The following is a 25,409-nucleotide window of genomic DNA, read 5'->3' as shown; positions in this document are numbered from 1 at the left end:
GGGAACTGATCTCTGCAGTCAGGAGAGGAGCTGTCATTCCAGGGGATCCCCAGGCCCCACCTGGAGGCTGGCATCCCTGAGTCCCCCCTCCCAAGCAGCCCTTCTCTCCAGGGGAACTGATCTCTGCAGTCTGGAGAGGAGCTGTACTTCCAGGGGATCCCCAGGCCCCACCTGGAGGCTGGCATCCCTGAGTCCCCCCTCCCAAGCAGCCCTTTCCTCCAGGGGAACTCATCTCTGCAGTCTGGAGAGGAGCTGTCATTCCGGGGGATCCCCAGGCCCCACCAGGAGGATGGCATCCCTGAGTCCCCCCTCCCAAGCAGCCCTTTCCTCCAGGGGAACTGATCTCTGCAGTCTGGAGAGGAGCTGACATTCCAGGGGATCCCCAGGCCCCACCTGGAGGCTGGCATCCCTGAGTCCCCCCTCCCAAGCAGCCCTTTCCTCCAGGGGAACTGATCTCTGCAGTCTGGAGAGGAGCTGTCATTCCAGGGGATCCCCAGGCCCCACCTGGAGGCTGGCATCCCTGAGTCCCCCCTCCCAAGCAGCCCTTTTCTCCAGGGGAACTGATCTCTGCAGTCTGGAGAGGAGCTGTCATTCCAGGGGATCCCCAGGCCCCACCGGGAGGATGGCATCCCTGAGTCCCCCCTCCCAAGCAGCCCTTTCCTCCAGGGGAACTGATCTCTGCAGTCTGGAGAGGAGCTGTCATTCCAGGGGATCCCCAGGCCCCACCTGGAGGCTGGCATCCTTGAGTCCCCCCTCCAAGCAGCCCTTTCTTCCAGGGGAACTGATCTCTGCAGTCTGGAGAGGAGCTGTCATTCCAGGGGATCCCCAGGCCCCACCTGGAGGCTGGCATCCTTGAGTCCCCCCTCCAAGCAGCCCTTTCTTCCAGGGGAACTGATCTCTGCATTCTGGAGAGGAGCTGTCATTCCAGGGGATCCCCAGGCCCCACCTGGAGGCTGGCATCCCCGAGTCCCCCCCCAAGCAGCCCTTTCCTCCAGGGGAACTGATCTCTGCAGTCTGGAGAGGAGCTGTCGTTCCAGGGGATCCCCAGGCCCCACCGGGAGGCTGGCATCCCTGAGTCCCCCCTCCCAAGCAGCCCGTTTCTCCAGGGGAACTGATCTCTGCAGTCTGGAGAGGAGCTGTCATTCCAGGGGATCCCCAGGCCCCACCTGGAGGCTGGAATCCCTCAGTCCCCCCTCCCAAGCAGCCCTTTCCTCCAGGGGAACTGATCTCTGCAGTCTGGAGAGGAGCTGTCATTCCAGGGGATCCCCAGGCCCCACCTGGAGGCTGGCATCCCTGAGTCCCCCCTCCCAAGCAGCCCTTTCCTCCAGGGGAACTGATCTCTGCAGTCTGGAGAGGAGCTGTCATTCCAGGGGATCCCCAGGCCCCACCTGGAGGCTGGCATCCCTGAGTCCCCCCTCCCAAGCAGCCCTTTCCTCCAGGGGAGCTGATCTCTGCAGTCTGGAGATGAGCTGTCATTCTAGGGGGTCCCCAGGAACTGGCCGGCCCCTGTGTGAGACAGGAGGCTGGACTGGATGGACCCCTGGTCTGACCCAGCAGGGCTCTCCTGATGTCCTTAGGAAGGCCTCGGCCTCTCTGCCCTGTTGCTGGCCCTCCAGAGGAACTGGCTGGCCCCTGTGTGAGGCAGGAGCCCCTGGTCTGATCCAGCAGGGCTCTTCTGGTGTTCTTAAAACCTCTATTGCACACTTAGGGCTTTAAAGTGTCAAACTTTAGTGCAAAATGCAAGGGCAGAGCTAAGCTTCCCCAACAGGAAAAACTGATTCATTGCCAAGCAATAACATGCTTGGATGCCAGTCACAGAACAACCCCTAAGCTAGAATTTGTTCCTTAAATTTATTTTACATTCTAGAATCATTGACTAACAACAAAAATATTCTTTAGACCGCAAAGAAGCATTACAAAACTTAAACGAGTGCTTAAGAGCTTATAAAACACATGAGAGTTGACCACGTTCTGCAGAACTATGAGGCTTTCTTGAATCCTTTCAGGATAGGATATATATTTTCAAAGGCTTCATAGATCTCTGACCGGTCTTTGGCACCTGGAGGGAAGAAAAGGTTTCAAGTTTATCTCCAGTAAAAATCTCACCGACAAGTTCGGCTGGCCATCCAGAAAGCTCCAGGGGCATGTGGGAATTGTAGTCCATGAACATCTTGAGAGCCACCATTTTGTCACTCTTGATTATGTCCTGTGGCTCTTTTTGTCTCTGGTATTCCTTCCCCATGGTTGCCACCCATATATTTCAGTGGGGCCAGGAAGCGGGAGGACTTTCCGTTCATGGAGCCTGCCCCACACTGGCGGTCAAGGTGACATCTACAAAATGCTGAGATTGCTTACCGGTTAATACGACTTTTCCAGATACAAAAATAAGCAGTACGATTCTTGGCTTGACCATCCGGTATATCAGACCGGGAAACAATTCCGGTTCATAGCTGGATTGCAAAACAGAGAGACAAACATACTTGGCTTAAAAAGGAACTGATGTAAGGCCGTAGAACAGGGGTAGTCAAACTGCGGCCCTCCAGATGTCCATGGACTACAACTCCCAGAAGCCCCTGCCAGCATTCGCTGGCAGGGGCTTCTGGGAATTGTGGTCCATGGACATCTGGAGGGCCGCAGTTTGACTACCCCTGCCGTAGAACAAGGGCTACCAAATTGTGGCTCTCCAGAGGTTTGTGGACTACATGTCCCACAAGCCCCCCTGCCAGCATGGCACATGGGCAGGGGCTCATGGGAAATGTAGTCCACAAACATCTAGAGAGCCACAGTTTGACCATCCCTGCCGTGGAACAAAGTTAGAAGCTGCTCAGCAAGCATACATTGTTAATGATGTTCGACAGTTGCAAGGATTGACAAGCTTTGTTTATATGGTTACCAGTTGTCTGAGTTGAATTCCGGGGACAAAATAGTGAAGACAATAAATGTATCAATATTGGAGGTTGATGGGCAGATGTTCCCTTAACTGTGGGATGTGGAGAGTAATTAGTTGAGACCCAGTTATTATGCCCCATCTGGTTCCTCTCAAGTATGTGGAGGAGTCAACCTTGAATAGACCTTGAATAAAACATTGCAGGGCTTCAAGGTGCCCCTGGACTAGAACTGTATTCTGCTTATTTGTTGTTGTTGTTATGTGCAAAGTCGTGTCCGACCCATCGCGACCCCCTGGACAACGATCCTCCAGGCCTTCCTGTCCTCTACCATTCCCCGGAGTCCATTTAAGCTCCCACCGACTGCTTCAGTGACTCCATCCAGCCACCTCATTCTCTGTCGTCCCCTTCTTCTTTTGCCCTCGATCGCTCCCAGCATTAGGCTCTTCTCCAGGGAGTCCTTCCTTCTCATGAGGTGGCCTAAATCTGAGTTTCATCTTCAGGATCTGGCCTTCTAAGGAGCAGGCAGGGCTGATCTCCTCTAGGACTGACCGGTTTGTTCGCCTTGCAGTCCAAGGGACTCGCAAGAGTCTTCTCCAGCACCAGAGTTCAAAAGCCTCAATTCTTTGACGCTCGGCCTTCCTTATGGTCCAACTTTCGCAGCCATACATTGCAACTGGGAAGACCATAGCCTTGGCTAAACGCACTTTTGTTGGCAGGGTGATGTCTCTGCTTTTTAGGATGCTGTCTAGATTTGCCATAGCTTTCCTCCCCAGGAGCAAGCGTCCTTTAATTTGATTGCTGCAGTCCCCATCTGCAGTGATCTTGGAGCCCAGGAAAATAAAATCTGTCACTACCTCCATTTCTTCCCCATCTTCCCCATCTATTTGCCAGGATCTGCTTATTTAGATCAACCCAATGGCCCACCTGAATCTATCATTATTGCATCGGCTCTTGGGTCTGGTATGGTTAGTACTTGGCCATCAAGGGCAGGAGACGGCAAAATTCTTCTGTTCGTTTCTTGCCTCGAAAACTCCACCGTGGTCTGTGACTCTCCCACATTTCCCACTGTTCCACCCGTTCTATATGGCCACTTCTAAAGGCCTTTTTGTCTTGTCCCAATAATCTTATCTGGGAAATATAGGAACGCTACCTCTTTGCCTCCCAGATCATTTCACCACTCCCTCCCTGATTACCTCCAGAAAAAATTAGTCACTTAGATTGTTAGGACTATCTCTCTCCTCTCTCCTTTACAAAGTGGTTTCCTCTTCTCAATAAAGCTATTTATTCTTTAAGTCACGGGTGCCGCACCCCTCCTTTGTTTGTTTATTTATGGGATTTATTGTCTGCCCTATCTTTAGAAATGCAGGACCGGTTTAGAAGAAGAGCTGGTTTTTCCACACCAGTTCTTTACTGCCTGATGCAGTCTCAAAGCAAGCTTATGATCGCCAAACTTTCCTCTCCCCACAACAGTCGCCCTGTGAGGGTAGGTGGGACTGAGAGAGCTCAGAGAGAACTGGGACTGGCCCAAGGTCACTCAGCAGGCTGGAGTGGGGAATCGAACCCGGTCTCCAGATGAGAGGCCACCCCTTTTAACCCCTACACCAAGCTGGCTTGGCATATTTAAACGCCACCAACAATATTTGCTCCACGCCTATTCGTTTACACTACTCGGAAACTGACCTGCTGAACTGCTGGTGAGTGAGAACCAAGCCTTCCAGTCGGATGGGGAACCTCACGTCGCAACTGCCCACCATGTTCTGGATTTTGAAGTCCAGGAATTTTGCCGGGAACCCGAGTTTCTGCACCACTCGGGCGTACTTCCTGGCAGCCAGCCTTGACTGCTCTTCGCTGCAGAGGACACCCAAGGAGAGAAAAAGATCATAGAATCCTAGAATCCTAGATTTGAAAGGGGCCTCCTGGGTCATCTAGTCCAACCCCCTGCACTATGCAGGACACCCACAAACCTACGGCTGACATAGTAACCTGCCACCCCCTTGAATCTTCACAGAATCAGCCTCTCCGTCAGATGGCTCTCCAGCCTCTGTTTAAAAAATCTCCAAAGACGGAGAGCCCACCACCTCCTGAGGAAGCCTGTTCCACTGAGAAACCGCTCTAATTGTCAGGAACTCCTTCCAGATGTTGTCAGGAACTCCTTCCAGACTCCTTCTAATTGTCAGGAACTCCTTCCAGACTCCTTCCAGGGACCTCCTGGGTCCTCTAGTCCAACCCCCTGCACTATGCAGGACACTCCCAACCGTCTCGCTCATCCACTGTCACCTGCCACCCCCTTGAACCTTCACCGAATCAGCCTCTCTGTCAGATGGCTCTCCAGCCTCTGCTTAAACATCTCCAAAGATGGAGAACCCACCACCTCCCGAAGAAGTCTGTTCCACTGGGGAACCGCTCTAACTATCAGGAACTTCTTCCGGAGGTTTAGACAGAATTTCTTTTCCATTAATTTCATCCAACTGGATCTGGTCCGTCCCTCTGGGGCAAGAGAGAACAACTCTGCTCCATCCTCTACATGGCAGCCTTTTAAATACTTGATGGTTATCAGATCCCCTCTCAGTCGTCTCCTCTCCAGGCTAAACAGACCAAGCTCCCCCAGCCTTAGAAGAGAGAAATCCAGAAGAGAGAAATCCAGCCATCGAAGCTTTAAAGAAGAACTGCCTGTCCCCTTGGGCGAAAACCCCAAATAAAGATCTGGGATGGAAACTGGGCAAATGGGCACGCCTTTACTTTGAACCATGTATGTGACTCCTTCTCTTAGTGGGGAAGAACGACACTCAAGTGCCAACCTGCGGTTATTGGGAAACGCCAAGAAGGCTGCTTCTGTGCCAGTCCTGTTTTGTATGGCTTGACCGTTTCCCTTCCACTATCCGGTCTGGTTACTTTCAATACCATCAAAGCCAGAAAAGTAGTTCGGCTGGCATTTTTCCACCTTCGCCAAGCTAAGCTACTAACACCCTAACTGGTCCTGGGGCACATAGTCACTGTGATTCGTGCGATGGCCCCCTCTAGGCTAGACTTCTGCACATTGCTCTACGCGGCCCTTCCCTTGTCCTCGACCCAGACACTACATCTGGTCCAGAACAGAGCTGCCTGGGTTCTCATGGGAACTCAATATTTATCCCAGCCTTTGGAAGCTGCACTTTCCCGTGGAATTCCAGATCAGGTTTAAGGTACTGGTTCTTACTTTTAAGGCTATTCATGGTCTGGGCCTGGCGTCCCTAAGGGACCGCCTCTCTGCCTATGTCCCCTGAAGAATGCTACACTCTGCAAATTCCAACACGCTAGTAGTCCCTGGCCCCAAAGAAGTCTGTCTGGCTTTGACCAGAGCCAGGGCTTTTTCATTCCTGGCCCCTCTTTGGTGGAATGAGCTCCCGGAGGAGATCTGGGCCCTGTTCGAGCTGTCCCAGGTCCACAGGGCCTGCAAGAGCTCTTCTACCAAGTAATCTGATGGACGTATTAAAAATTGCTGCTGGCATGGAGATGTTGTGATTTTTAAAGATTTGACTATGCATTCTTTTAAGGTATTTAACTGTTTTGATGTAATTTTTTTGTTGTTCACCACGCTGAGCCTCATGGGAAGGCGGCATATAAATTAAATAAATAATAATGTGTTTTTTAAAACTTGCTTTAATCCAAAAAGGAAAGGAGGAGGGGCTGAAAAGCAAAGCTTCTCAAAGAGCTGAAATGCCCCAGTCCCGGATTCACCGTAGAAACAACCCCATCTTACCTTTTTGCCCCTGTGCAGACCATTTTACCGGAGCTAAATATCAGGGCTGTCGTTCGCGGTTCTCTGATTCGCATGATCACTGCCGCAAACCTCTGAAAGGTCAGGGAAATCCCAGTTAGGTTTTTTGCAAATCAAAGTGCCCACCGATTGAGTTGAGCCTGTGTGTTAAAATCTGAACCTGGTGTCATTTATTCTAAAAGTCCTCGAGTGAGTTTTTGGCTGCAGGAGGAGGTAGAGAAAGAAGAAAAAGGGGCTTTACGCACCGGGATCTTTGTAGCAAATTGGTCACTGAATGAAAAATCGCCATTTAAAATAGTGGAATTCGTCGTTATGCATACCTGCCTTTGTAGTGGAATCCAGTTGCGTTTTGTAGCGTTTCCCACAGGCTTCCGGTCTCGGCAGAAATCGCTAGAAAGGAAGCGCTATTGCCAAGCTTGTCCCGCCCCTGGCTGTCAAGCAGCCAATGGGCAGCCGTTAGCATGCTCCCAAACAGCCCCTTTCCCTTTAAGAAAGGTTTAAAAAAAAAAACAGACCCATTGCAACGAATCTGTGGTTAATTCGTTGCAACGGAGAGACCCATCCAGCTGCCTGGTGTGTTTGAGCTGTCGTTTGATCGTTGCCACGCTCCCTCTGAGTGAAAAAAAAAATCCCCCCCCCCCTCTCATGGGCCCGATTTTCGGCTGAATGAATGTGTAAAAAATAAAGGGAAAATACATCAGCAAACGGGCTTCTCTGTTCTTTGTGCTTAGTGACTGAAGGGGAGGGACTGAAGCCGGGGAAGCCACTAAACTGAAAGAGGCTCGCTGGTGCGTTTATCCCCGCTCGCTCGGAGAAAAAAAAATGGCGATCGCTTTGCCGGAAGATCAGAGAAGAGAGCCAGGGGGAGGGACTTTGTAGAAACCGCAACAATGTTAACGCACAGGTCTTTTTCGCTAGTGTTGCAGATTGGTTGCAGGAGTGTATCGCTTTCCGGAGGGTGAATCCACTTTTGGGGATTTCCCTGAAAGCGCTACAAGGAAGCGCTTTTTGCAGATTGGTTTCAGGTTTGTGGCAGATTGTCGACGATGTTGTGCAAAACAGCAAATCAGTAGCGTTTTCAATTGGCAACCATTGTGCTATTTTGAAGGCGTGCAAAAAGCCCCAAAGAGTTGGTTCTTAGATGCCGCTTTTCTCTACCCGAAGGAGTCTCAAAGTGGCTTACAGTCGCCTTCCCAAAGTGGCTTACAGTCGCTTTTCTCTACCCGAAGGAGTCTCAAAGTGGCTTACAATCACCTTCCCTTTCCTCTCCCCACAACAGACGCCCTGTGAGGTGGGTGAGGCTGAGAGAGCCCTGATATTACTGAAGAAGAAGAAGAGTTGGTTCTTAGATGCCGCTTTTCTCTACCCAAAGGAGGCTCAAAGCGGCTTCCAGTTGCCTTCCCCTTCCTCTCCCCACAACAGACACCCTGTGAGGGAGGGGAGGCTGAGAGAGCCCTGATATTACTGAAGAAGAAGAAGAGTTGGTTCTTAGATGCCGCTTTTCTCTACCCGAAGGAGTCTCAAAGTGGCTTACAGTCGCCTTCCCAAAGTGGCTTACAGTCGCTTTTCTCTACCCGAAGGAGTCTCAAAGTGGCTTACAATCACCTTCCCTTTCCTCTCCCCACAACAGACGCCCTGTGAGGTGGGTGAGGCTGAGAGAGCCCTGAGATTACTGAAGAAGAAGAAGAGTTGGTTCTTAGATGCCGCTTTTCTCTACCCGAAGGAGTCTCAAAATGGCTTCCATTCGCCTTCCCTTTCCTCTCCCCACAACAGACGCCCTGTGAGGGAGGGGAGGCTGAGAGAGCCCCGAGATTACTGAAGAAGAAGAAGAGTTGGTTCTTAGATGCCGCTTTTCTCTACCCGAAGGAGTCTCAAAGTGGCTTACAGTCGCCTTCCCAAAGTGGCTTACAGTCGCTTTTCTCTACCCGAAGGAGTCTGAAAGTGGCTTACAATCGCCTTCCCTTTCCTCTCCCCACAACAGACGCCCTGTGAGGTGGGTGAGGCTGAGAGAGCCCTGATATTACTGAAGAAGAAGAAGAGTTGGTTCTTAGATGCCGCTTTTCTCTACCCAAAGGAGGCTCAAAGCGGCTTCCAGTTGCCTTCCCCTTCCTCTCCCCACAACAGACACCCTGTGAGGGAGGGGAGGCTGAGAGAGCCCTGATATTACTGAAGAAGAGTTGCCACTTTTCTCTACCCGAAGGAGTCTCAAAGCGTGATACTGAGTGCAGGAAGGAAATCTTCCAATAACTATATCCCCCCCCCAAAAAAAAAAAGAGAGAGAGGGGTGAATTTACATGTATTCAAATAGATCCAGTTCACATTCAGGTAACAAACAGAAGTTGAGAGAGAAAAGCCTAATTTAAAGAGTCCTTTCCTTCTCCCAGATGGCCAGCTTGTCCAACAGCATATTTGTGGGAGAATGAGGGAATCATTTCTACAGAAGAGACCTGCAGAGACATGAGTCTCCATGGAAGGCCGTGTGGAGAGAGGGAGGGAGAGGACAAAGGGAGAGAACGGAAGGGTCAGAGGCCAGCTTCAAAGCTAAGAGAAAGACTGGCATCCCATTCAAGGTAATAACACTTATATACCTGCACAGTGATGTAGCACGCGCACACACACCATGGGCAGGCATGCTCATTCAACAGTTAGTGCTGAGAAAGAATTGTGTGCAAGTTAGACATTTAGAGTGGCACCTTCCCATTTTCCTGGCTTGGTTAATATAGCAGCATTTGTCCAGTCACAGAAATATGATACTGAGTGTCATAAATAAATCTCCAAAGAAATATATTGCAAAGAAAGCAAACTCACACTGATGCAAGTAGATCCAAGTCCATACTGAATTTGCAGGTGAAAGGAGAGGAAGAAGCCTAACCTGAAGAGACCTTTCCCCATCACAAATGGACAGCTTGTCCAGCATCATATGCGTGGGAGCATGAGGGCCCTAGTTCTGTGCTAGAGACCTGCAGAGACGTGAGTCTCCATGGAAGGCCATGTGGAGGGAGGGAGGGAGAGGACAAAGTGAGAGAGAAAGGAAAGGTCAGAGGGCAGCTCCCATTCAAGGAGATAACACCTATATACCCTCAGAGTGATATAGGGCCCACCCACCACCCCCATATACTTGAATGCCGAGTCACTCACTCCAACATCTCTGTGGGGCTACTGGACTCATAATCTAACTGCAAATGCACCAAGCACCATCAAGTACTTATTTCCTCATTTTTCTTTTTACCCATCATTTGAAATGCCTTTATTTCTGGGGGATCCCCAGGTCCTGCCTGGAGGCTGGCATCCCTGTTGACTTACCTTTGGGTTATATTCTGCATTCCTGGCATGAAGGGCAATGTTTTTGAGGTCCAGCTTGCAAGCCAAGTTCACGGTCGCCACAATATTCCTGGGAAAGCAAAAAAGAGAAAAATGTTGCATGAACCTTAGGACGCTTCCGATCTCTGTAGGTTTCATTGCCAGATGGTTTTCTCATGGCCTTTGGAGCAGCAGAAGGCTGCGACTCAGCGGCAGAGCGTTTGCTTGGCACACTGAACGTCCCCGGTTCGATCCCTGGTATCTCCAGTTGGAAGCACCAGGCAAGAAGTGAAGGGAAAGGTTGAGAATGCCTACTTTAAGTATTTGAAGGGCTATCACTTGGAGGAGAGCAGGGCAAGGTTCCTGTTGGAAGCAGGAAACACAGCAGTGGGTATAAACAACGTGTAGAATGATATTGGCTAAATCTCAGGAAAAGGCTACCTAAGAAGGCGGTGAGCTCCCCCTCACTGGCTGGACAGATCCTTCTTCTGGATGCTTGAGGCGGATCCTGCACTGAGCAGGAGGTGGGACTAGATGGTCTATATGGACACTTCCGCTTCCTGTTAGTCCTTCCACCTCAAGAATCTTATGATTCTACCCTCAGAGACGGCTTTTAACTTATGTATTACTTTTAAAGAGCCTCTTGTGGCGCAGAGTGGTAAGGCAGCGACGTGCTGTCTGAAGCTGTCTGCCCATGAGGCTGGGAGTTCGATCCCAGCAGCCGGCTCAAGGTTGACTCAGCCTTCCATCCTTCCGAGGTCGGTAAAATGAGTACCCAGCTTGCTGGGGGGTAAACGGTGAGGACTGGGGAAGGCACTGGCAAACCACCCCGTATTGAGTCTGCCATGAAAACGCTGGAGGGCGTCACCCCAAGGGTCAGACACGACTCGGTGCTTGCACAGGGGAGACCTTGACCTTTATTACTTTTAAAACCTCCCTGGCCCGACACAGGTGCACCTGGCTTCGACCAGGACCACGTCCAGGGCCTTTTCGGTCCCGGCCCCGACCTGGTTGAATGAGCTCCCGGGAGAGCTAAGGGCCCTGACGGAACTGTCTGAGTTCCACAGGGCCTGTAGGATGGAGCTTTTCCGCCAGGTCTTGGGTTGAGGCCGGGGCAATTAAGATCTGGGTCCCTCCCTGAGCAAACCAGGCCATCGGACAACCCCCTAATTGTGTTCCCCCTGAGATCTCTGCTATGAAGCCTGTAGGGTGGGGGAGGGTTTACTGTTGCCACCAAGGGTGGGATTTGTCTGAATTTTATTGTTAAGGGAATTATGAGTGGGATTCGACTGGGTTTTATTGTTTCATTGTTATCTGCCACAAGCCACTGCGTGGGAGTGGTGAGATACAAATAAAATTATAAATAAATAAACTTAAATAGAATTAAGTAGCCTTATGTTATAACTTATTAGAATCATAGAATCATAGAGTTGGAAGGGGCCAAACAGGCCATCTAGTCCAACCCCCTGCTCAGAATCAGAATCATAGAATCATAGAGTTGGAAGGGGCCGTACAGGCCATCTAGTCCAACCCCCTGCTCAGAATCAGAATCACAGAATCATAGAGTTGGAAGGGGCCGTACAGGCCATCTAGTCCAACCCCCTGCTCAGAATCAGAATCATAGAATCATAGAGTTGGAAGGGGCCAAACAGGCCATCTAGTCCAACCCCCTGCTCAGAATCAGAATCATAGAATCATAGAGTTGGAAGGGGCCACACAGGCCATCTAGTCCAACCCCCTGCTCAGAATCAGAATCACAGAATCATAGAGTTGGAAGGGGCCGTACAGGCCATCTAGTCCAACCCCCTGCTCAACGCAGGATCAGCCCTAAGCATCCTAAAGCATCCAAGAAAAGTGCGTCTCCCACCTTTGCTTGAAGATACATTAGAATGTATCATACCTTCAGTATATTAAAAATATGTTCCTAATATTGATGCTACAGATCCTGATCCTACCAGTGAAGGGCAGCCTATAAGGATATAACAACAACAACAACTACTACTACTACTACTAGTATTACTACTACTAGTAGTATTACTACTACTTGGCAAGCATTCCCAGCTGACGTCCTCGCTCACTTACTGTAACATTGGGACGATGCCTGAACTTTCCGAAGCGGAGGTCATTGGAGTCATCGGGGTCAAGGGGGGACACAGCCCAGATGTGTCCTGCAGTCGCTGGGCTGCCTGTTCCTCCCCCTGCGGGCCCAGCCCGCCATCTTTCGAGACTACGCCCTCGTCTTGCGTTGCTGACGGAGGACCGGACTCCTCTTTTGGCAGGTTGTCATCCTCAGGCTCAGGATCCTGACCGAGGTCATCCGGGAGGAAGCTGAGGTCCACCGAAGAGAAGCCAGAAGAGAAGTCTTTGCTGAGGTCGGACGGAGCCTCGAAGGATGTCTCCGGGATGGACGGAAGGGGCAGATCGGTTGCGAAGGGGCTCAAGGGAGAGAATGTGGGCGGGCTGCCTGAGGCAAGATCGTCCTTGGAAAATGCAGGAGAGAGACAAAGGGGTCAATGATGTAAGGCTGGCCCAAAGCTCAGGGGTCCTGCTTTGAAGTCTCCGATTCTGCCTCGGACAGGAGCAGTCGTTGCACCAGTATAATGCCGGATACCCCTGCCCAGAAGCATTAAGAATATTGTTGTTGTTAGATACGAAGTTGTGTCCGACCCATCGCGACCCCATGGACAATGATCCTCCAGGTCTTCCTGTCCTCTACCATTCCTCGAATTCCATTTAAGTTTGCACTGACTGCTTCAAAGAACATAAGAGAAGCCATATTGGATCAGCCTAACAGCCCATCCAGTCCAACGCTTTGTGTCATACAGTGGGGGATACCCAGAGGCCATTAGTAGGACCACCAGTGGGGCCTGAACTCCAGAAGCCCTCCCACTTTTGCCCCCAAGCACCAAGAAGACAGAGCATCACTGCCCCAGACTTAGGAGCACAAGAGAAGCCATGTTGGATCAGTCCAATGGCCCCTCCAGCCCATCACTCTGTGTCACACAGGGGCCAAAACCCAGGTGTCATCAGGAGGTCCACCAGCAAGGTCAGAAGTCCAGAGGCCCAACTACCAAGATTACCAAGCATAAGAACACAAGAGAAGCCAAGTTAGATTAGGCCAGTGATCCATCTAGTCCAACACCGTGTGCCACACAGGAATCAAAAACCCAGGTGCCACCAGGAGGTCCACCTACCAGTGGTGCCAGAACTCCAGAAGCCCTCCCACTGTGGCCCCCTAATCACCAAGAAGACAGAGCATCCCTGCCCCAGACATAAGAACCAAAGAGAATCCATGTTGGATCAGGCCAATAGCCCATCCAGTCCAACAATCTAAGCCACACAATGGCCAAAATCCAGATGTCATCAGGTGGTCCACCAGTGGGACCAGAACTCTAGAAGCCCTCCCCCTGTGGCCCCTCTCCAGGGGAAAGAAGACAGAACACTGTTGCCCCAGACTGAAGAAGCAAGCATTGACTCATGAATGCTCCTCATGTGCCACACAAAAGTGGTTTAATCTTTCAGGTGTTGCTGGACTCTGGCTCTTTTCTATTGCTACAGACAGACTTACACAGTGACCCATTTTGATAATATTCGTTAATTGATGTCAAAATCAAACATGGGCATCCTATTGCTGACACCATGTCTCGAAGGGAGAGCCTGCCCCTGACCAAACTGAGCAAACTCTGTAGTCTTTCTTCATGTTAAGCCAGGGGTAGTCAAACTGCGGCCCTCCAGATGTCCATGGACTACAATTCCCATGAGCCCCTGCCAGCATTCGCTGGCAGGGGCTCATGAGAATTGTAGTCCATGGACATCTGGAGGGCCGCAGTTTGATTCCCCCTGTGTTAAGCCCTTGTCTTCCAAATGTCGCTTGCGGGAGTGGGAGGACTGGGGTCAGATCCAGAGGGCAACAAAATTAGGTGTCCCCAACCCTTTCAAAGCCACCAAGAACCTTTAGAATTCCCACACAGCATGGTAGGCAAAGCTACAAAATGGCCACCACGGGAGGCGGAGCCAGCCGCAAAAATGGCCGTCGCAGTTTTCCTTCAGTCAACCAGCACAGGTCCTTGTTGTGCTCTGGTGGCAGCTCCTCCACAGCCACTCGAAAGTCCAGTATCCAATAAGAAGGCTTGCAGGGCCAAAGCCCCGCCCCGGCTCTGCCATAGGGTTAAACTAAAAGGGGGGGGGGAACCCCAAGCTGAAACTCAAGCCGGGAACCCAAAAGGTTGACCAAAGAAGAAGGAAATGAAATAGAAGTCCACGGCTTAATGGTAGGATTAAAATTAATTTTTAGGATGATTTTAGGATTAGAAGAGGCCTCAGTCAACATACAGAGAGGAGAGCTGAGGCACAGAAGTGTGAATTCAGTGGCAGCCCCGAGGTAGGTCCCCCTGAACTCAAACCTCTGCCTCTTAACTCTAACATTTTCATGCTGTTGTAGGGCCATTTGCGAGATTCTGACAACGGCCTCAATCCAGCCTCAGCTAGAACTGCCCAGTTTAATTGTGCATCTGCAAACCAGCTAAACCTTCCAGGCAATTAACAGCAGCCCCAATATCTTTGGAGGAAATCTTGCTTCTTTTCTTGAATCAAACTTGGGGGGGTTTCAAGGCCCCCTTGGCCTCGAACTTCAGACCCACACAGCCGGCTGTCCAGCTGCAAGCCGACCCTACCTGGTTAGTGCACTGGTCAAGGTAGCTTTCGAGGAAGAAATCCCCATCCATAGTTTTCCCCTCTGCTACGGAACGGAAGGAAGGAACTTGCACTGGACTGCCTTCAATTCAGCAAAGAGGAGGAACAAGCAACTGGGATTCATTCTGGAGGGAAAGGGGGAACTGCTGCTGAAGAAAGAATCACAGTCTCTCCAGCTGAGGACAATTGAGTGTCTGACTTGAAAGAAGGCCCTTCCTAATCTAAGAACAAAGGTTCAGGTTCGCAGCTTGAGTGTTGTGGTTAAAGAGCAGCTGACTCTAATCTGGAGGGATTCCCCACGCCTCCTCCACAGCTGGGTGACCTTGGGCCAGTCTCAGTTCTCCCAGAGCTCACCCAGCCCCCCCCCCCACCTCATGTGATGGGAAGGTGGTTGTCAGCCACATGGAGACTCCTCTGGATTCTGAAAAGCAGGGTCTAAAAACCAAATCTTTTCCCCCTGGAATGACAGCCCCTCTCCAGACTGCAGAGATCAGTTCCCCTGGAGAAAAGGGCTGCTTGGGAGGGGGGACTCAGGGATGCCAGCCTCCAGGTGGGGCCTGGGGATCCCCTGGAATGACAGCTCCTCTCCAGACTGCAGAGATCAGTTCCCCTGGAGGAAAGGGCTGCTTGGGAGGGGGGACTCAGGGATGCCAGCCTCCAGGTGGGGACTGGGGATCCCCTGGAATGACAGCTCCTGTCCAGACTGCAGAGATCAGTTCCCCTGGAGGAAAGGGCTGCTTGGGAGGGGGGACTCAGGGATGCCAGCCTCCAGGTGGGGCCTGGGGATCCCCTGGAATGACAGCTCCTCTCCAGACTGCAGAGATCAGTTCCCCTGGAGGAAAGGGCTGCTTGGGAGGGGGGACTGAGGGATGCCAGCCTCCAGGTGGGGCCTGGGGATCCCCTGAATGACAGCTCCTCTCCAGACTGCAGATATCAGTTCCCCTGTAGGAAAGGGCTGCTTGGGAGGGGGCACTCAGGGATGCCAGCCTCCAGGTGGGGCCTGGGGATCCCCTGGAATGACAGCTCCTCTCCAGACTGCAGAGATCAGTTCCCCTGGAGGAAAGGGCTGCTTGGGAGGGGGGACTCAGGGATGCCAACCTCCAGGTGGGGCCTGGGGATCCCCTGGAATTCCAGCTCCTCTCCAGACTGCAGAGATCAGTTCCCCTAGAGAAAAGGGCTGCTTGGGAGGGGGGACTCAGGGATGCCAGCCTCCAGGTGGGGCCTGGGGATCCCCTGGAATGACAGCTCCTCTCCAGACTGCAGAGATCAGTTCCCCTGGAGAAAAGGGCTGCTTGGGAGGGGGGACTCAGGGATGCCAGCCTCCAGGTGGGGACTGGGGATCCCCTGGAATGACAGCTCCTGTCCAGACTGCAGAGATCAGTTCCCCTGGAGGAAAGGGCTGCTTGGGAGGGGGGACCGAGGGATGCCAGCCTCCAGGTGGGGCCTGGGGATCCCCTGGAATGACAGCTCCTCTCCAGACTGCAGAGATCAGTTCCCCTGGAGGAAAGGGCTGCTTGGGAGGGGGGACTGAGGGATGCCAGCCTCCAGGTGGGGCCTGGGGATCCCCTGAATGACAGCTCCTCTCCAGACTGCAGATATCAGTTCCCCTGTAGGAAAGGGCTGCTTGGGAGGGGGCACTCAGGGATGCCAGCCTCCAGGTGGGGCCTGGGGATCCCCTGGAATGACAGCTCCTCTCCAGACTGCAGAGATCAGTTCCCCTGGAGGAAAGGGCTGCTTGGGAGGGGGGACTCAGGGATGCCAACCTCCAGGTGGGGCCTGGGGATCCCCTGGAATTCCAGCTCCTCTCCAGACTGCAGAGATCAGTTCCCCTAGAGAAAAGGGCTGCTTGGGAGGGGGGACTCAGGGATGCCAGCCTCCAGGTGGGGCCTGGGGATCCCCTGGAATGACAGCTCCTCTCCAGACTGCAGAGATCAGTTCCCCTGGAGAAAAGGGCTGCTTGGGAGGGGGGACTCAGGGATGCCAGCCTCCAGGTGGGGCCTGGGGATCCCCTGGAATGACAGCTCCTCTCCAGACTGCAGAGCTCAGTTCCCCTGGAGGAAAGGACTGCTTGGGAGGGGGGACTGAGGGATGCCAGCCTCCAGGTGGGGCCTGGGGATCCCCTGGAATGACAGCTCCTCTCCAGACTGCAGAGATCAGTTCCCCTGGAGAAAAGGGCTGCTTGGGAGGGGGGACTCAGGGATGCCAGCCTCCAGGTGGGGCCTGGGGATCCCCTGGAATGACAGCTCCTCTCCAGACTGCAGAGATCAGTTCTCCTGGAGGAAAGGGCTGCTTGGGAGGGGGGACTGAGGGATGCCAGCCTCCAGGTGGGGCCTGGGGATCCCCTGGAATGACAGCTCCTCTCCAGACTGCAGAGATCAGTTCCCCTGGAGGAAAGGGCTGCTTGGGAGGGGGGACTCAGGGATGCCAGCCTCCAGGTGGGGCCTGGGGATCCCCTGGAATGGCAGCTCCTCTCCAGACTGCAGAGATCAGTTCCCCTGGAGGAAAGGACTGCTTGGGAGGGGGGACACAGGGATGCCAGCCTCTAGGTGGGGCCTGGGGATCCCCTGGAATGGCAGCTCCTCTCCAGACTGCAGAGATCAGTTCCCCTGGAGGAAAGGACTGCTTGGGAGGGGGGACACAGGGATGCCAGCCTCCAGGTGGGGCCTGGGGATCCCCTGGAATGGCAGCTCCTCTCCAGACTGCAGAGATCAGTTCCCCTGGAGGAAAGGGCTGCTTGGGAGGGGGGACTCAGGGATGCCAGCCTCTAGGTGGGGCCTGGGGATCCCCTGGAATGACAGCTCCTCTCCAGACTGCAGAGATCAGTTCCCCTGGAAAAAAGGGCTGCTTGGGAGGGGGGGGACTCAGGGATGCCAGCCTCCAGGTGGGGCCTGGGGATCCCCTGGAATGACAGCTCCTCTCCAGACTGCAGAGATCAGTTCCCCTGTAGGAAAGGGCTGCTTGGGAGGGGGCACTCAGGGATGCCAGCCTCCAGGTGGGGCCTGGGGATCCCCTGGAATGACAGCTCCTCTCCAGACTGCAGAGATCAGTTCCCCTGGAGAAAAGGGCTGCTTGGGAGGGGGGACTCAGGGATGCCAACCTCCAGGTGGGGCCTGGGGATCCCCTGGAATTCCAGCTCCTCTCCAGACTGCAGAGATCAGTTCCCCTGGAGAAAAGGGCTGCTTGGGAGGGGGGACTCAGGGATGCCAGCCTCCAGGTGGGGCCTGGGGATCCCCTGGAATGACAGCTCCTCTCCAGACTGCAGAGATCAGTTCCCCTGGAGAAAAGGGCTGCTTGGGAGGGGGGACTCAGGGATGCCAGCCTCCAGGTGGGGCCTGGGGATCCCCTGGAACGACAGCTCCTCTCCAGACTGCAGATATCAGTTCCCCTGTAGGAAAGGGCTGCTTGGGAGGGGGGACTCAGGGATGCCAGCCTCCAGGTGGGGCCTGGGGATCCCCTGGAATGACAGCTCCTCTCCAGACTGAAGAGATCAGTTCCCCTGGAGGAAAGGGCTGCTTGGGAGGGCGGACTGAGGGATGCCAGCCTCCAGGTGGGGCCTGGGGATCTCCTGGAATTACAGCTCCTCTCCAGACTGCAGAGATCAGTTCCCCTGGAGAAAAGGGCTGCTTGGGAGGGGGGACTCAGGGATGCCAGCCTCCAGGTGGGGCCTGGGGATCCCCTGGAATGACAGCTCCTCTCCAGACTGCAGAGATCAGTTCCCCTGGAGGAAAGGGCTGCTTGGGAGGGGGGACTCAGGGATGCCAGCCTCCAGGTGGGGCCTGGGGATCCCCTGGAATGACAGCTCCTCTCCAGACTGTAGAGATCAGTTCCCTTGGAGGAAAGGGCTGCTTGGGAGGGGGGACTCACGGATGCGAGCCTCCAGGTGGGGCCTGGGGATCCCCTGGAATGACAGCTCCTCTCCAGACTGCAGAGATCAGTTCCCCTGGAGGAAAGGGCTGCTTGGGAGGGGGGAATCAGGGATGCCAGCCTCCAGGTGGGGCCTGGGGATCCCCTGGAATGACAGCTCCTCTCCAGACTGCAGAGATCAGTTCCCCTGGAGGAAAGGCCTGCTTGGGAGGGGGGACTGGGGGATGCCAGCCTCCAGGTGGGGCCTGGGCATCCCCTGGAATGACAGCTCCTCTCCAGACTGCAGAGATCAGTTCCCTTGGAGGAAAGGGCTGCTTGGGAGGGGGGACTGGGGGATGCCAGCCTCCAGGTGGGGCCTGGGCATCCCCTGGAATGACAGCTCCTCTCCAGACTGCAGAGATCAGTTCCCTTGGAGGAAAGGGCTGCTTGGGAGGGGGGACTGGGGGATGCCAGCCTCCAGGTTGTGCCTGGAGATCCCCTGGAATGACAGCTCCTCTCCAGACTGCAGAGATCAGTTCCCCTGGAGGAAAGGGCTGCTTGGGAGGGGGGACTCAGGGATGCCAGCCTCCAGGTGGGGCCTGGGGATCCCCTGGAATGACAGCTCCTCTCCAGACTGCAGATATCAGTTCCCCTGTAGGAAAGGGCTGCTTGGGAGGGGGTACTCAGGGATGCCAGCCTCCAGGTGGGGCCTGGGGATCCCCTGGAATGACAGCTCCTCTCCAGACTGCAGAGATCAGTTCCCCTGGAGAAAAGGGCTGCTTGGGAGGGGGGACTCAGGGATGCCAACCTCCAGGTGGGGCCTGGGGATCCCCTGGAATTCCAGCTCCTCTCCAGACTGCAGAGATCAGTTCCCCTGGAGAAAAGGGCTGCTTGGGAGGGGGGACTCAGGGATGCCAGCCTCCAGGTGGGGCCTGGGGATCCCCTGGAATGACAGCTCCTCTCCAGACTGCAGAGATCAGTTCCCCTGGAGAAAAGGGCTGCTTGGGAGGGGGGACTGAGGGATGCCAGCCTCCAGGTGGGGCCTGGGGATCCCCTGGAATGACAGCTCCTCTCCAGACTGCAGATATCAGTTCCCCTGTAGGAAAGGGCTGCTTGGGAGGGGGGACTCAGGGATGCCAGCCTCCAGGTGGGGCCTGGGGATCCCCTGGAATGACAGCTCCTCTCCAGACTGCAGAGATCAGTTCCCCTGGAGGAAAGGGCTGCTTGGGAGGGGGGACTGAGGGATGCCAGCCTCCAGGTGGGGCCTGGGGATCTCCTGGAATGACAGCTCCTCTCCAGACTGCAGAGCTCAGTTCCCCTGGAGGAAAGGGCTGCTTGGGAGGGGGGACTGAGGGATGCCAGCCTCCAGGTGGGGCCTGGGGATCCCCTGGAATGACAGCTCCTCTCCAGACTGCAGATATCAGTTCCCCTGTAGGAAAGGGCTGCTTGGGAGGGGGCACTCAGGGATGCCAGCCTCCAGGTGGGGCCTGGGGATCCCCTGGAATGACAGCTCCTCTCCAGACTGCAGAGATCAGTTCCGCTGGAGAAAAGGGCTGCTTGGGAGGGGGGACTCAGGGATGCCAACCTCCAGGTGGGGCCTGGGGATCCCCTGGAATTCCAGCTCCTCTCCAGACTGCAGAGATCAGTTCCCCTGGAGAAAAGGGCTGCTTGGGAGGGGGGACTCAGGGATGCCAGCCTCCAGGTGGGGCCTGGGGATCCCCTGGAATGACAGCTCCTCTCCAGACTGCAGAGATCAGTTCCCCTGGAGAAAAGGGCTGCTTGGGAGGGGGGACTCAGGGATGCCAGCCTCCAGGTGGGGCCTGGGGATCCCCTGGAATGACAGCTCCTCTCCAGACTGCAGAGATCAGTTCCCCTGGAGGAAAGGGCTGCTTGGGAGGGGGGACTGAGGGATGCCAGCCTCCAGGTGGGGCCTGGGGATCTCCTGGAATGACAGCTCCTCTCCAGACTGCAGAGATCAGTTCCCCTGGAGAAAAGGGCTGCTTGGGAGGGGGGACTCAGGGATGCCAGCCTCCAGGTGGGGCCTGGGGATACCCTGGAATGACAGCTCCTCTCCAGACTGCAGATATCAGTTCCCCTGTAGGAAAGGGCTGCTTGGGAGGGGGGACTCAGGGATGCCAGCCTCCAGGTGGGGCCTGGGGATCCCCTGGAATGACAGCTCCTCTCCAGACTGCAGAGATCAGTTCCCCTGGAGGAAAGGGCTGCTTGGGAGGGGGGACTCAGGGATGCCAGCCTCCAGGTGGGGCCTGGGGATCCCCTGGAATGACAGCTCATGTCCAGACTGCAGAGATCAGTTCCCTTGGAGGAAAGGGCTGCTTGGGAGGGGGGACTCATGGATGCGAGCCTCCAGGTGGGGCCTGGGGATCCCCTGGAATGACAGCTCCTCTCCAGACTGCAGAGATCAGTTCCCCTGGAGGAAAGGGCTGCTTGGGAGGGGGGAATCAGGGATGCCAGCCTCCAGGTGGGGCCTGGGGATCCCCTGGAATGACAGCTCCTCTCCAGACTGCAGAGATCAGTTCCCCTGGAGGAAAGGCCTGCTTGGGAGGGGGGACTGGGGGATGCCAGCCTCCAGGTGGGGCCTGGGCATCCCCTGGAATGACAGCTCCTCTCCAGACTGCAGAGATCAGTTCCCTTGGAGGAAAGGGCTGCTTGGGAGGGGGGACTGGGGGATGCCAGCCTCCAGGTGGGGCCTGGGCATCCCCTGGAATGACAGCTCCTCTCCAGACTGCAGAGATCAGTTCCCTTGGAGGAAAGGGCTGCTTGGGCGGGGGGACTGGGGGATGCCAGCCTCCAGGTGGGGCCTGGGGATCCCCTGGAATGACAGCTCCTCTCCAGACTGCAGAGATCAGTTCCCCTGAAGAAAAGGGCTGCTTGGGAGGGGGGACTCAGGGATGCCAACCTCCAGGTGGGGCCTGGGGATCCCCTGGAATTATAGCTGATCTCCAAATTACAGAGATCAGTTCCCCTGGAGAAAAGGGATGTTCTGGAGGGGGGACTCTAGGGTTTTGTGCCCCATTGGGGTCCCTGTCCTTCCTAGGCTCCACCCCTCAACCTGGAGATGGTAATCCTACTCTGGTGAGTTGTGTGGCAGCCACTGCTAGGTGCAGGTGGCTTTTGGGCCCAGGTGAGTTGTGTGGTTTTGTCTCTCAGCCGCTGCCACGTCCATGTGCGTTGTGCCAACTTCATGGTAGCTGGTTCCTTCCAGGCTCTTTCTAAGCTTGAAGAAAGATCCGTCTCACTTGTTCATGGCTCCAGTCCTTGGATTTAAGTATCCGCGAAGGAGGCGGTGAGGACTAGATGCATCAGAGGAGGAGGTGGCTTCTATAAGGCATAGTATTGTACCGCATTGCTATACACATTGCACTGCAATTTGATGGGCGTGACTCTATGTAATTCTTTCTTCAGTGGTTTGCTGGCAGTTTCGTTGCCTTAGACGGCTTTCTGTTTGCTTACCTTCTTCACCCACATGGAATTCCCTGCTGCAGGACGATCCGTGGACAGAGAAGTACTCTCTCTTGGGCTGTGATACTCTGTCTTCTTGGTGCTTGGGGGGCAACAGTGGGAGGGCTTCTGGAGGTCTCCCCCTGCTGGTGGACCTCATGATGGCTCCTGGGTTTTGGCCCCTGTGTGACACAGAGTGTTGGACTGGAGGGGTCTTTGGACTGATCCAACATGGCGTCTCTTGTGTTCTTACATCAGGGGCATGGATGCTCTATCATCTTAGTGCTTGGGGGAGAAACAGTGAGAAGAATTCTGGGGTTTGGGGCCCGCTGGTGGGCCTCCTGAGGGCCCCTGAGTTTTGGCCCCTTTGTGACACAGAGTGTAGGGCTAGATGGGCCATTGGCCTGATCCAACATGGCTTCTTTTCTCTTCCAGATCCACCTTGAGCTTCAGTGAGAACACCCAAGTTGCTAGTAACGACAAGAAGCTGTTGAAGGGAGAAGCCTTACAAATACCTAGCTGAACCCAACAAACTGTTAACGCATCACTTCACTCTGGAAGGGCCCGGCGAGCTCAGTCTCATCTCGTAGGGTCGGCCCTGATCAGGACTTGGATGGGAGACCAGCAAGTGCAGTGCAGTGCTGCGATGCAGAGGCAGGTAAGGGCACACCTGGGTTGGTCTCCTGCCTTGAAAACCCCATAAGGGGGGGGGGGGCACGATGCACCTGCAGTGACTTGAGGCACTTTCTAGACATGCTTCAGCTGCATGCTACCATCTAGTGGCCAAGATGGGGAACAGCAAGCACAAAACGCACTACTAGAACAGTCTTTCTGAACTTTTTTGCCATTCAAAAACCCCCAGAAAGGGCGTGATTGTGCAGAATACGGTTGGGGAGCAGTTCTGTGGACAAGCCCACTTTGGGCACCTCCTCTTTCCACCCTCTCCAGCCCCATCAGTGGCCATTTCGGGAGGGGTGGTCGTAATACTCTTAGGGCTGTTCTTGCAGAGCAGTTCTCTCAGAGCTCTCTCAGCCCCACCTCCCTCACAGGGTGTCTGTTGTGGGGGGAGGAAGCGTACAAAAAACAGCGCTTCTACTTCTTGGCTCCCAGTTCAAAGGCTGGCCTTGCAGGGCCTCTAAAGGAACTCCGAGTGGTGGCCCCATATCTTCAGGGACCCCCTTAGAATCCTAGAGTTGGAAGGGACCTCCAGGGTCTTCTAAGTCCAGTGGTCCCCAACCTTTTTATCACCGGGGACCGGTCAACGCTTGACAATTTTACAGAGGCCTTTTGCTGAGGGACGTTGCCACAACCGCCTGAGTCCCTGCTCCACTTACTTTCCCGCTAGCGCCCCGGACTTCCTGCCTCCTGCTGAGGGGCGCTACCAGCAGCAGCTGCACAGTGCCAAGCCATGGGGGAGCCCCAGCCATGGCGGCCGCTGGAGAGCACCAAAGGTGAGCTGGCTGCAGAGTGGCAGGGCAGCCCCCGAGGCAGCAGCTGGGGAGGACGACGAGGAGGAGCCACGGCCAGGTACCGACAGATCCACAGACCGGTCCCGGTGTCCAGACCGAGGGTTGGGGACCACTGCTGTAAGAGATGCACAGTTGGAGGTCCTGAGCTGGCTCTGAGTGTGCCTCACAGACCTTTTTCGGACTGCAGTCGCTTTTCATGTTCTTACACATGTTGCACTGCTTCTGATGACTGCGCTGTTAGTGGGACCAGTTCAGATTTCCCTCATGGATTCATCTGTTCCAGGGTGCGGGTGGGTCTGTTGTTTTTCTATCTTGTACCATTGTTAATAGGCTTTCATTCATTCATGGAGGAGCGTTTTGCATCATTTCTTTTATTGAATCTTTTTTGGAGGGTTAACCCCCCCCCCCCAACTCAAATAAAGCCCCTTGTGCATGCCCTCGTGACAATTAGGTATGTACCACCTCCAACCAGTAGATGGGGCTAGACTATTTCTTTAGTGTTTCATACACCATATATCACTGTTTTGTGGCTTGCTCTGAAATGGTTTTGTTGTGGCATGCTAGATTCTGAGCAAACTCCCAGTAAGATATTAAATAGTATCTATCTCCTGACTTAGAAAGCCCATGGTACCTTGCTCTCATTGGATCTTGGAAGCTGTAGAGAGCCTCACCCGACTCCATCCACTTTCTAAAGACAGGAACCAGGAAAGGTGCTGGGGTGCCATGTTGGGGACATGCATCTAGTCAAGGCTATGGTCTTCCCAGTTGCAATGTATGGCTGCGAAGGTTGGACCATAAGGAAGGTCGAGCGTCAAAGAATTGAGGCTTTTGAACTCTGGTGCTGGAGAAGACTCTTGCGAGTCCCTTGGACTGCAAGGCGAACAAACCGGTCAGTCCCAGAGGAGATCAGCCCTGACTGCTCCTTAGAAGGCCAGATCCTGAAGATGAAACTCAAATACTTTGGCCACCTCATGAGAAGGAAGGACTCCCTGGAGAAGAGCCTAATGCTGGGAGCGATCGAGGGCAAAAGAAGAAGGGGACGACAGAGAATGAGGTGGCTGGATGGAGTCACTGAAGCAGTCGGTGCAAACTTAAATGGACTCCGGGGAATGGTAGAGGACAGGAAGGCCTGGAGGATCATTGTCCATGGGGCCACGATGGGTCGGACACGACTTCGCACCTAACAACAACAACCAAGATGATGTACGGATGGTTTATACCAGGGGTAGTCAAACTGCGGCCCTCCAGATGTCCATGGACTACAATTCCTAGGAGCCCCTGCCAGCATTCGCTGGCAGGGGCTCCTGGGAATTGTAGTCCATGGACATCTGGAGGGCCGCAGTTTGACTACCCCTGGTTTATACCCTGCCAAGAATGCCCAAAATGGTATTGACCTCCTCTTTCAGTTGCTGGAGATGTTAAAAAGCACGTTGGTATTTTTATCCATATTCGATGGGTTTGGTCAAAATGTTTTGGCAAGAAATACATCAGATTCTAAGAGAAATTATTCATTGTGAGATCGCATGTAATCCAGTTACAGTTCTCTTAGGCTATCTTAATATGTTAGAAACAATAAGGAGCTTATGAAGAATTTGCTAATAGCAGCTACAGTTTGAGTGGTAGAATACTGGAAGCAGAAGGTACTACTAATTATGTGTAAAATATGCACCTGGAGAAAACAATTTATAGACAAAGCTGGGATGTTAAACAACTTATTCAGGATATTTTGTTATGATACGTTATCTTTTTATTGCCCTAGATCAACATTGAAATCCATAAATTTGTAAGGAAGAGATACATTTGGGGCAATAGGGATATGCTGCACATTGCAGGACTATTATACTTAGAACAACGTTAGTATTGTACTATTACGACAGTAAATTTAGAACATTTTCAAAAATGTGTCATCTGGGCATGGAATTGGAATCACTGGGGGGACCAAGGGAGTTGTGTTTCCTGCACTGTGCAGGGGATTTGGCTAGGTCAGGGGTAGTCAACCTG

General features: G+C 53.9%; 1 protein-coding gene across 1 annotated transcript; it reads right to left on the bottom strand.

The window, feature by feature from the left end:
- Nucleotides 1–1,843: 1,843 nt before the first annotated feature.
- TBPL2 (TATA-box binding protein like 2) lies at nucleotides 1,844–14,848 on the bottom strand. Its single transcript, XM_077319029.1, has 7 exons — nucleotides 14,619–14,848; nucleotides 12,028–12,425; nucleotides 9,949–10,036; nucleotides 6,628–6,719; nucleotides 4,569–4,736; nucleotides 2,356–2,450; nucleotides 1,844–2,059 (listed from the first exon to the last, which is right to left on the bottom strand). Exons 1-7 carry the CDS (start codon nucleotides 14,667–14,669, stop codon nucleotides 1,980–1,982), a joined length of 972 nt encoding a protein of 323 aa, XP_077175144.1. The 5' UTR covers nucleotides 14,670–14,848; the 3' UTR covers nucleotides 1,844–1,979.
- Between the last annotated feature and the right edge of the window lie 10,561 nt (nucleotides 14,849–25,409).

The sequence above is a fragment of the Paroedura picta genome, chromosome 2, assembly GCF_049243985.1.
Source record: "Paroedura picta isolate Pp20150507F chromosome 2, Ppicta_v3.0, whole genome shotgun sequence".
NCBI classification, from domain to species: Eukaryota; Metazoa; Chordata; class Lepidosauria; order Squamata; family Gekkonidae; genus Paroedura; species Paroedura picta.
The sequence above is the reverse complement of the archived record's forward strand: the minus strand, read 5'-3'. Positions and strand labels throughout refer to the sequence as shown.